At 35.1% G+C, this 11,602-nt stretch overlaps 1 protein-coding gene across 3 annotated transcripts; it reads left to right on the top strand.

Annotated features, from left to right (window-relative positions):
* The first annotated feature begins 4,702 nt into the window (after nucleotides 1-4,702).
* Nucleotides 4,703-11,412, top strand: LOC121237557 (protein TPX2-like). Of its 3 annotated transcripts, none has more exons than XM_041134347.1 (18): nucleotides 4,703-5,218; nucleotides 5,789-5,935; nucleotides 6,526-6,615; nucleotides 7,237-7,390; nucleotides 7,734-7,842; nucleotides 8,253-8,303; nucleotides 8,789-8,886; nucleotides 8,978-9,053; nucleotides 9,142-9,204; nucleotides 9,354-9,440; nucleotides 9,644-9,702; nucleotides 9,810-9,888; nucleotides 9,967-10,032; nucleotides 10,134-10,196; nucleotides 10,325-10,402; nucleotides 10,517-10,561; nucleotides 10,785-10,870; nucleotides 10,981-11,412. In XM_041134347.1, exons 1-18 carry the CDS (start codon nucleotides 5,065-5,067, stop codon nucleotides 10,997-10,999), a joined length of 1,524 nt encoding a protein of 507 aa, XP_040990281.1. In that variant the 5' UTR covers nucleotides 4,703-5,064; the 3' UTR covers nucleotides 11,000-11,412. The 3 variants fall into 3 exon arrangements, with proteins under 3 accessions (XP_040990281.1, XP_040990282.1, XP_040990280.1); XM_041134348.1 differs by having other exon boundaries at nucleotides 4,704-5,218; nucleotides 9,354-9,416; nucleotides 10,776-10,870; XM_041134346.1 differs by having other exon boundaries at nucleotides 4,706-5,218; nucleotides 10,776-10,870.
* The last annotated feature ends 190 nt before the right edge of the window (nucleotides 11,413-11,602 follow it).

The following is an 11,602-nucleotide window of genomic DNA, read 5'->3' as shown; positions in this document are numbered from 1 at the left end:
TTCAGGGACAGTCATGCTATAATCAAGAACAAAGGAAATGTTAGGATTCTAATGGGGGATATGGCCAGAGATGGAAGGAACCCAAGGGTCTAGCCAGACTTTGGTGGAAGAGCCATTGTTAATTTGGAAACAAATTCTAGACTTTAGAAAATCTCTTTACTTTAACAAACTCTTCCAAAACCATGAATTAGTTTGTTTGAGAGATATTTCCAGGAGGGACTTGGAACTTAAATATTTTTTTGAAATAGCCTATTTCCAGAGACTGGATGACCGATTGATGAGAGATCAAGCATGCTTAGTGACAAGAGCAGAATTGAAGAGAGACATATTTTTCAATCCAAGGTCTCCCATTGATTTGGGAAGACAAATGGATTTCCAAGTTTTGTGAGTAAATTTCTTTTTTTCATTATCCTCATATCCCCACCAGAATTTACGGAAAAGAGTGTCCATTTTTTTAGTTGTATTTTTTGGAAGCAGTGATGAGGACGTGACATAGAAAGGGATAGAGCTAGCTACTGCTATAATGAGAACAACTTTTGCAGCTTGAAAAAGAATGTTTGATTTCCAGCCTTGGAGCTTGGTATGTATTCTCTCCATTAAAACAGTCAGAAAGTTCTTCCTATCAGGCCTATTCGAGAGGGGTAAACCCAGGTATTTAGAATTTGAAAGGGAGATTCTGAATTTGAAAATGTTTTAAATATCTTGAATGGAGACCCGAGTGGTATTTTTACTGAAATGGAGAGAGTATTTACTCTCATTGATACATTGGTCAAACCAACTATTGTAAATCTAAAGACATTGAGAAAGATGTTGAGCATTATAAACAGTGGCTGATAAAAAAGGAATAGATCATCATATTGACAACTCTGCTTAACCATATTAAATTCTTGAGAAATACTTTGGGTCTCGAATTGTCTCGAATGAGATTTTTTTTTTTTTTTATTGAATGATTAAAAAAATATTTTTTAATAATGTTGTGAATTTAAAAAAAAAAAATTATTTATAATAATTAAAAAAATATTAAAAAAAAAAAAAATTGATAGGACACTTTTTGAGTCCGAATTCGGGACCGGAGCATTACTCTAAATTCTTGTGTCATGTTTCTTGACTTTCTTCTTGGATTTTAGTAATTTTTCTCATATATATACAGAGAATTGTTTCATTTTTTTTTTCTTTATGACATGACTACAAAAATGATGATGAAATTGCTTACGTTGTCAGCTTAATAAGTCAGGGGAGACAGAGAGGAAGGCCGGGAATCCTATGTGAATCCACGCATTGAATGAACCTATCTGCAACGACGAAGGAATCCCTATCCATAACCTCCAAAGTCCAAACCACATTTAATGCAAATTTGTCGGCTACCATTTTCTTATCTCTCAAACCAAACAAGACAAAGTTTCAGTTTGAAAGCAGAAAGTTTTATCTTGTTCAATTATGTCATCGGCTTTATTTAATAATTTTGAATATTTAAATTTTAAATACTAAAATCCATTATTTAGGATACATTTAGATTATAAATTCATCTTAACTTATCATTATAATTTTTTTAATTTTAACATAAAATATAATAAATAATATAATTTTTTTAAATCTTAAAATAATAATAATATTAAAAAATAATATTATTATTATTACTCATTTGACTCTTCTAATATTTCTTTATTATTATTTAAAAATAAAAAATAAAAGATTTCTAGTATCTCCAACAAATCTAATGAACCCATTATTTAAATAAAATAAATTAAAAACAAATGAATCCATTTATTTATTTGTTCTAAACAAACTTATTAAAATAAAAGATGAATCATGTTAGAGAGAATGAGGTTCCCAACAAGATACCCCAAAACAACAACTACAGTACAAATGTGGTAAAAAATAAAAAAGAAAAAAAAAGTTATGAGACAAATTTTCTTGGTCTCTATCCAACCTCTACTAAGAGAGAACTGTCTTAAAAGACGTTTTGATGGTAAGTCACCACTGGAAGTGGTTCAAGCAGATGCACTGTAGTTGAAAGTCTTAAGGTATTTGTTGGTGAGGTCCTTAGTCTCTCTCACAAAATCACCGGTTAGGAAAAGCAATAATTTGGATAGATGGGCAGAGGAAGGGCAGATCTATAGTGGATGAACAATCAACCCACGGCTTTGGAGTGGCGCGTGAGGACCATGTGCCGGTGGAATGGAGGAGGGGTTTGGCTTATTTGAATGGAGGAGGGTAGGGAGTCTGCTAGTGCGGCGCATGTAGCCGATGGAGCTGTCGAAGTGCGGCGGCGGAAACAAACCGCGTGTGAGGGCCACGCGCCGATATTTTGGGTGTGATTCCTCGTTGTCCCAGTAGATCGGTGCGAGGGGAATGTTGTGGTGGGGCACGTGTTAACTGTTCATAGTCGGAGTGCAGCAGATATGAGAAAATCCACACCAGTAAAAAAACACTACCATAAAAGTATATTCACAAATAGATAGTAGAAATGAAGAGAAAAAGAAAAATGAAATGGATAGGAAGATGGAGCCGAGGCTCACTCTGTCCTCTCCGGCGACGGCACTTGGAATGATTGGTTTTCTTTCTAGAAAGAAGGCAGAGCTTCTTTGTCTAACTAAAAAGGGGGCGCTTTCGTCATAGGTGGTTGATGAATCCATTTAACTTATTCGTTTAATATTTCTATTTTGAACTCTTTCAATTCTCAACCCCTAATTTTGATATTTGCTTCTCTAATTTATCATAAAAGAGTTTTCAATATGGTACTACTAGCGGACCGTCCAACAGTTACTGCTGGCGTGCCTGCTAGGGTATTTTAATTTTTTTAACATAAAAAAATACATAACTTCATTAATAATCACTTTTTCGATTATTAAATACAAAATTAATAAATTTTAAAATAATCAAGCGATAAGTTTGAGGGTAGGTTTGATGAGCTTCACTATCATTTTCCTTTTCAATATAGGTGACTCTAAATATCCAATACTTTATTGTATGCCTTTTCTCCTATTTTTAGGAAAAGAAGATTACAAGATTGCGCTTGCATTTTAGAATTTTGATATCTATATTTTGGATCATTAATGCATGCAGACATATTTTATAAATAATGTAAATGACATATTCTACTCACTAACTTATAATAATGAAAAAACTCTTTACAAATTTTATTCAATAATTTGCTCCTTCCGAGTTCAAAAGAACTGGAAGTAATTAAGCCTCAAAATGCTCCCCCGATTGACCTCTTCAAATGTAGGAAGGCCATTTGAATTTCAGTGATTGTCGTTGACCGCTTAAATTAGTTATTCAGAAATTTGTTGATTAAGAGTTATTTTATTTTTAAATCGGTGGGAAATATATCATTTATATTATTTGAATAAAAGAATTTAATTTATAAGATTTAAATTTATCTTTAAAATTAAATCATATTATATTATAAAAAGAAATAATTTATACAAATTTTAAATATATAAATTACGTGCAAGTCTTTATAAAAAATTAAATTTTATTTAAAAAATTATAAAAAAATTATTTTTTATTAATAAAATTCATTTTTTTAATAAAAGATTTGCACGTATTTGGAGTTATAGCTATTATATAAATAGCGAGTTATAAATATAATTTTTACCTCGTTAATTATATTCATAAAAAATAGTCATCAAGTACCCCTTTTATCCTTGATCCTCTCCTCATTTGAATCTGCTGACATGGGCCCTACCTGTACCCGATCCATTTTCTTTTCCTACCTGCCAACGAATAGAACCGTTAGGGTCAGTCTTGCAATTATTTGCAAACCATAAGGGCAAATCCACTAGACGCCGAAATTTCAGACCTCTCGACAGGATGTCCGCAACGCACAGAGCCCGACGAGATAACACTGCACTGCGACTGACTTCCAACACAAGATTTAAAAAACCGAGTCAAAAAAATAAAATAGAAAACCTAAAATACAGCATTACCCATTACTCCAGTCCAAATGCCCCAATATCCTTCCTGCAAAAACCCTGCCATTTCCCCCAAAAGACAGGGGTATATTCGGCACTACGGCGAATAATATTTTTCCTCCGGATCCATTGATTCAAATTTTGGATGGATCCTATAGACATCGGAACAACAAATAAAAAAAATATTAATAATACTCTTAATTTTAAGGCCTCGTTTATTTTCAAGAAACATCTCATCTCACTTTATCATTACAATTTTTTTAAATCTCTACATAAAATAAAATAAATAATTTAACTTTTTCAAATTTCAAAATAGAATAATATTAAAAAATATATTCTAACAATATTTTATTCAACTTTTTAACTTTAATCTCATCTCATTTTTAAAAACAAACTAACCCTAAATCTTTTAATTTTTATCAAAACCTATAAATCCAACAAAATTTAAATAAAAATTCAATCAAGCTGGTTGGATTTCTCATTTTTTATTATTTATTATTATTCATAAATTTTAATTATAAATTATAAATATTTATAAATTAATTTTAATTTATCTCTTCTCACCTCTCAATTTAAACCGATTACTCAATCAAACACAACGTGAACGAACTTTTTTACAACAAATATATAAATTTATTAAAAAATCATGAAAAATATTAAAACTTTATGTAAATTATTTATATTAAAGTAATTAAAAATCAGATAGAGGGGTAGTCTCACTGGGCTTTTCGTACGACCGTGCCCAAAATTACACAACTCTATGTTTTTTTGTTTTTTAAAATTAGGATCAAAATCCTCAATGTCGCTTCAACAATCTGAATCAGCGAAAATATCTAAAAAGCCCCTAAAAATTGCCGTTTCTTTGGAGTCTTGAGTGCTGCAGCAGACGTAGCGATATCTGCGCCGTTCTCTGCTACTAAGCCCAGCGACGATTTCCAAAGTCGGGGGGGGATTCGCCGGATCGGATCCGGACCTACGAGGGGAAGCTTCCTTGGAGAGAGAGAGAGAGAGAGAGAGAGAGAGAGTTCAGTGGAGAAGAGCTTTCAATGGTAGTCACGTGAAAAGCAGAGTGGGAGAGATTCACGGGCTGGCATTGTAGAGAGAGAGAAAAATAAGGTTCTACAGAGAGTGAGATAGAGAAAAGGGCATGGAGGTTGAGCCAGTCTTTGAGGTCCATGAAGTCGACCTCGACTACGAGTTTGACGCGGCAATGTGCTTCGATTTCACCCGACCGGAGACTCAAGCGGAGACTCTTCAGGCCGAGCTCTGGTTCCAGTCCGCCAAAGAATATCCTCCTTCTCGTCAGTACCTCCAGGCTCCATAATCATCCCTATTTTTCTTTAAATCTTCCAACTTAATATATCTATTTTTTTTTTTTACATATATTTTATATTTTGCGTGTGTGCGTGTATTCATACTTGCTTAGCTGATTTTCCAGCATTGTTAACTCCGGTGTTCAATACTCCTTACTTAAGCTTACTGTTTTACTTTCTTCTTTTATAAAATCAAAACTCTGCAATCTGAGTGTTCTTTTTTTTTTTCTCCGCCTGCAATATGAGTGTTCATTTGGTGATATTTGCGGCTGAGATTTTTTAATTTTTGTTTCTGTTTCTCTTCCTCTTTTTTATTTTTAAAAAAATGTTTCTTTTCCTTTTACGTGCTTTTTTTTTTTTTAATATTTATTTGATTATTTGAAAACTCTGCATTATCCAATGCAATGTTCAATGTTTTTTTTTTTTTTTTTTTTTTGATAAAATGTTCAGTGTGTTAGTACTTAGTGCATGTAAAAATTTCCCATTTTCCTAACTAAAAAACCTTCCATTTTTGCGAGTCATAGGCTCATATACTTTTTTTTTTCTTCCCCGGTCCAGCTTTTGTTGCAAAGTTAGAAATGAGAGAGGATATCCTAATGGAAAATGTTAATACGTCTCCAAAATCGAAGGACATGGAGAGTATTATTATGGACGCTGATGTAGGCGTGAGCCGAGATTTTTGTGCATTAGATACGAATAACAAAGGTATTGTTCTTGTCCATTATGCTTCGTCGAACTAGTTCTTTAATAATTATAATCTAATCCAAGTGCTAAAATTCCTATCAAGAAGACTATATCGCCGCTGTTAATCTGGTCAATACTTTCATCATTCCAATATGTTCGCTATTGGCATAGACAGGCCCATTGCCACCTTTCGCCGTTATCATCACTACCTCCAGTGTCGGAGTAATATCCCTACATACCAACTTCACCAGAAAGCCGCTACCACGTACAGCTGCTGCCTCTGATTCTGTCACTCCACTGCTTCCGCTGCTACTATTGTAGGTTGCACGTATAGGAATTGGAATAGGCAATCCGGTGGAATAATAGTTCGAACTTTAGTGGGGTGGTTTAAGTTGATTTAGTGGGATGATGGAAGTGCAAGATTATTTATAAGGCTTTCGATAAGCTCCTCTTTATCATGAACATTTTAGCCCTCACAACTTTTTAGCTATGCTGTTTAGTGTTTTTGGATGGTTCAAGGAAACATGATTCTGAAGACAGTCATCTTAATTGATTCACGTCTAGACTCTTGGCTTTATAATAATAATATGACGTCTTACATGGTCCTCCAGATTGTGAAGGAATAGTTAGAGGTATCTTCACCAAATTACAGAGTGGCAATCTACAAAAAGTTACGAGCCAACAATTGGAATTAACCACAGGTGAATAGTTTTCTACTTTGTCAAATGATGCATGTGCATGAATGATCTTTCCAGAGGTTAAAGACTTATCATCACAATACAGTGATTACTTGAATTCATAGAAACATCTAATTTTTAATGTCATTTATTGTAATTGAAGTTCTGTTGAGCATTGGTTATTTGCGGTCTGGAACGTGTTTAGTTTCTTGATGTGGATTACTACAGTTAAAACCGAACACCTTTAGGCCCCCGTTTGGATGTTGAGTTGAGTTGAGTTCTTTATGAATAGTAGTGAGTTGAGATGGTGGAGTGAGTTATTTGGAGTCCATCTAAGATGAGTTTATGTGTTTGGATGTTAAGATGAGTTTAGATATATTTATGGGAAGTTGAAAAAGGTTGTGGGTCCCGTATGTAAATAAGTGTTGAGTTGAAAAAGGTTGTGTCCCACGTGTAAAGAGGTTTTGAGTTGAGATGAGTTTAATGATTTGAGAGTTAGGTGTTTGAATGTTAGACTCAGCTAAAAATTAGACCAAATGGGGCCTTAACATATTAAATCCCATATTTTAATGATTTTTCTCATGATTCCGTCTCAATAAAGCTACTTCAGTAAGAATTTGTGCTTGTGATGCTGTTTCTTGGCAGAAATGACATTTTACAATCACACATCCACTGACAAACTCAAAACTAAAATGAAGTCTACCGTCAAGCCTTCTCTCTCTAGGAGCTCAACCTTGATGAAACCTACAGCAAGTCAGTTGGCTAAACAAAATCGGCCTCTCCAAGTTGCTGTTTCCAGGTGATTTTCAGAAGTGCTGTGTTCTTTACTTATGCCGTCACTTGTGCTATTCATTTCATAATGAATAAATCTTAGATTGACAGCTATAGACCTTATCCACTTTTAAAGTTGCTGATGATTGTTCATTGTTATAAGATGAATCTATTGCTGGGTTAATCCTGTATGCACCTTAACATGTTCTCTCTCCCTTTTAGTGTGCATCCTGGTTTGAATGTCCCCTAAATCTCTACGTTCCATGCCCTTGATTCCAACGCTGTGCTTTCTGACAAGACATGGGAGGTCAATCAATTGACTTTTCATATACTAGTCATATTTTTTTAACATTCTACCACCCTTTCGTTAGATTTCAGACACAACTGGTTCAACGGAGCGAGAGGAGCTTGCATATTTCTTCCGGGGTTGAAAGTCAAGCTTCCAAGAGGCAGAAGCTGGAGGGAGGTCACTTGGGAAAGGTACAGAACTTGTTTCAGTCTATGTCCCTGTCCCTTCGAATTGCTGATGAGTTGCTAACCATATTGGAAGTTTTAGTAATGTCGCTAAGAGCTTCATTTTTCATTGGACGAAGTTTCTGTCTCACCATAACCAATATTGCATGAGTGCATGTGAAATACTCTTATAATTATGTTCATGGAAATTTATATATATGAGCCCTTTCAGAACAGTTCAAATGGTTTTTAGTGTTAGGGTGGCTGAGTTTCAGGCAGCTGCCTACATGGCCCAACTCTTTTGGTGGGCTAGGTTGTGCATTCTTGCTTCTAGTTACCGACTGGGCTTCCAATTTGGGGAATGTGCCAAATTACTTTCTCATGTAGTTTACCATCAAAAGGAATATCCCAGGCTCACTGTTTGTTCTGTGCAACAGGTTACTGGTTCAGACCAACAAACCGGTCTGGTTCACAAGCTGCCTAAGAAGGTATATTACTCACATCGGATATTCGAGTTTGTGACTCGAATTAAACTTTGATTTATCTATTACATGTTAACTAGCTCTCATTTTATGTAGTGGTTAACACCTGTCAATATTAGAATTTTATCCCAATCTCCAATTCACAACAGTTTCATAAGTCTCTGTTTGTAGTTTGCAATTTTTCGAAAATAAGGCCCTTGCTACTATTGTTTCATTAAACTGAATAAATGACCCTCCTAAATTAATGGAGCACTTTGACCAATGGGATCAAAAGTTTGTGGGATTTTAGTTTTTTTGGGAAACGCAAATATGTTTTAAAGTTAAAACTCTAGGTGGAAATGTTTTGTTTTAGATAGTTGTAAAATGTTCTCACATTATGGTTGGATTAATACGAGAAAAAAAAAGTGTTGATTATTTGAAAGGTAGACTTGAAATAAAGCTGAAGTTCAACTGGAGGATAGTATCATGAACATGTCTGGGTGGGCTTGCAGGACGAAACCGTTGATAAGAATTCTGGACATTGCACGATGAGGCTTACCGTTCCAAGACAGCCCGAGCTTGAAACAGCACTTAGGGCCCAAAGGATAAGGTTATTCTCTTATTGCTATTTTATCAAATCTTCCCCTATACCTTCTGCTGTATGACAGACTGCAGGGTAAAATAACTTTTTTATATTTCAGGCCCAAGGATAATACAAAACTGGAACAAGTGAAATCAGCTGCAAGAATATTCAAAGCACGCCCATTGAACAGAAAAGTTGGTACTCGAAATCTGTAAAGATGGAATTTGGTAGAAATTGCTTCGTTTTGCCTCCTCCCTTGAAGTTTATGTCTGTGATGTGCAGATTCTCGAGGCCCCTTCATTGCCACTTCCAAAGAAGAGCACTCCAAAGTTACCAGAGTTTCAAGTAAGTGCTTTTATATATGCGTCCTGCTTGTTGCTAGAGTACAACTACTTTTAGGGGCCAATTGTCGTTGCAAACCAACACTTCTGTGCTTGATTTGTGAACAAGTTTCTTGATTATTTGCAGCCTGATTCTTTCCTATTGCTTCTCAGGAATTTCACCTGAAGACATTGGAGAGGGCTATGCAACACACATCTGCTCTTTCATCATCCTCGGTTAGATGCAATGATTCTGACAAGGTTATCAGTAAATTTATCTGAAGAATTGACGTAACCTTACCCAAATTAAAATTTTTCATTGGTTCAAACCTTAAACCCAAGAAATGAGAACTGGAACTATAATTGAGCCAGTGATGTACATGATTAATGTTATGCATTCTCATTTCTAGTTGGTGATTGCCAGTTTAATCATCCCTCTAAATATAAAAGCTCTTCCTTTCCAGGGGTTGGACGAAGCTGGCACTTCTAGTGTTGCTGAAAATGTAAACAAGGAGTACAAAAGGTAATAGAATTCTTCTTAAGAGAAAAATGAAATGCTCAAATTACATTTGACAGTGTATTCAACTGAGAGAAGAGTGATTACTTCAGATTGACTTCTGCTTTGTTTAGACCAAGTACCATGGATGCTCCAAAGCAGGATGAATGTAATGTAATGCACCACTTCAAAGCTCGTCCTCTTAATAAGAAGGTAAGTGTTTTTCAGTATAGATCATTAGGTTGAATGTTGTGCAAGCGATTTTTAGACTTATATCTTATACCAATGCAGATATTTTCAAGTAAAGGAGATATTGGTGTTTTCCGAAATAGCAAGCGACAAGCAACATTACCCATGGTAGTCTGTGGATGTTTTTATATTTCCTAGACCTAGTATCAATTAGATTTCTTGCTGACTGAATTATTGGAGATAGTATAATGTTGTTACTTCCTATACAGGAATTCAATTTCCACACGGAGAAGAGAAGTAATAACAATCCACCAACAGAGCTTTTCAGTAAGGTAAACCTTGAAATAAAAAAAGTTGCCTTTTCTTCATTTCAGAAGTTTGTTGAACACAACATTTGTGCAATGTTATTGTAGTGATGGATTTATCTCCTTTTTTCTACTGTCTCCTTTTTAAATGCTAGCTCTCCCTGGCATCTGGACTCCAGCCAAGTAATGGTTCTCAACCTAAATTGCCTCAGCCTAACTCTTTGTCCCTAAAGGTTATCCTCACTAAGGCAACTTTCTATTTTGACATGAATATACCTACTATTGATTTTTGTTTTCATCTGTTTAGAACTGTATTGAGTTATTTATTTTTCAATTTTTGGTACAAGGGCTCAAAAGAAAACAGATCAAATCATTTTCAACTAGAACATGAGGTGAGCATGCCACTCTATTATTATTTTTGCTCGTTTATTTTATGTCTATAAGCAAACACCACTCATGCACCCACACAGAATCCTGTTACCTCACCCTTCGGCACTTTCTAACGGAGAAGATGCCATTTGGTCCAAAAGAGCATTTGTTTTTTGTTTTTGTTTCATTTCTTTCCCATTCCAGTGATAATAACCCTGCTGAAAAATGTGCCTGTAGATACTGCAGAAAGAAAAACCTTCAATTTTTGGTGGAAAGCAGTTTCAATGTGGGAGTGATGGGTGCATCTCTGAAGCCTGTGTGATGCGTCCGAGGTATGCCAATTGAATAAACGACAGATGATGCTAGAATGTACTTCTCTCACTCATTGCCTTGAATTTTTTTAGATTCAGAATTGGATAATCTTGCTTTTAAATTGCCACAGGAGCTTGGGCATTCGCTGAGAGTAAAAAAGGGCAAAGTTTCAACAGAAGGCGTTCGGCATGGGAAGCAAATTTGAGGTTCTCCGGTTGAGAATGGAAGATTGACATTCGTACATAAAAATGTACTACACCTCAAAGATTCAAGCTCGCTTGCTGCATATGGAACCCATCGAAGTCTATAGTGATCTCACCTCTGAAGAAACTGATGTCGTTCTCACAAGCCTTTTGCTTTTCATACACTTTCTAGGTTTCAGTTCATAATCCAATAAAATGTTAAAAGCCGGGGTGTTGTGTATAGGTATTAAATCCACCTCACACCCAGATAGCATCTTCTACATTGTTATGTAGCATCAACACATGTAATGACTAAAGTCAAGGAATATATGAAATACATTTATGTTCCAGTGAAACGTATTGCTCATGCTGATGAATTATTGCAGCTTCTTTTTTGTACTTGACATTTTGATCGATTAATGCATGTTGCTTGCATGGTTTGCTGCAACATGTAACATATGAGATTAGAGTGGTCTTGCAAAGAAAAATGTAAATGTATATAAAATTGTCACTTGTCTTATAAGTTTAAGCGACACGGTGGTTCGAATTCAAGACCTGGTCTGAGATCAT

Source organism: Juglans microcarpa x Juglans regia, chromosome 6S (assembly GCF_004785595.1).
Source record: "Juglans microcarpa x Juglans regia isolate MS1-56 chromosome 6S, Jm3101_v1.0, whole genome shotgun sequence".
NCBI classification, from domain to species: domain Eukaryota; kingdom Viridiplantae; phylum Streptophyta; class Magnoliopsida; order Fagales; family Juglandaceae; genus Juglans; species Juglans microcarpa x Juglans regia.
This window is presented reverse-complemented; position numbering and strand designations above follow the sequence as displayed.

Coding starts and splice junctions, on each gene's coding strand:
- LOC121237557 (XM_041134346.1), top strand. CDS start 5,065: ATGGAGGTTGAGCCAGTCTTTGAGGTCCATGAAGTCGACCTCGACTAC. Junction 5,219..5,788: donor CAAAGAATATCCTCCTTCTC/GTCAGTACCTCC, acceptor TCCCCGGTCCAG/CTTTTGTTGCAAAGTTAGAA. Junction 10,562..10,775: donor ATTTTCAACTAGAACATGAG/GTGAGCATGCCA, acceptor ATGTGCCTGTAG/ATACTGCAGAAAGAAAAACC.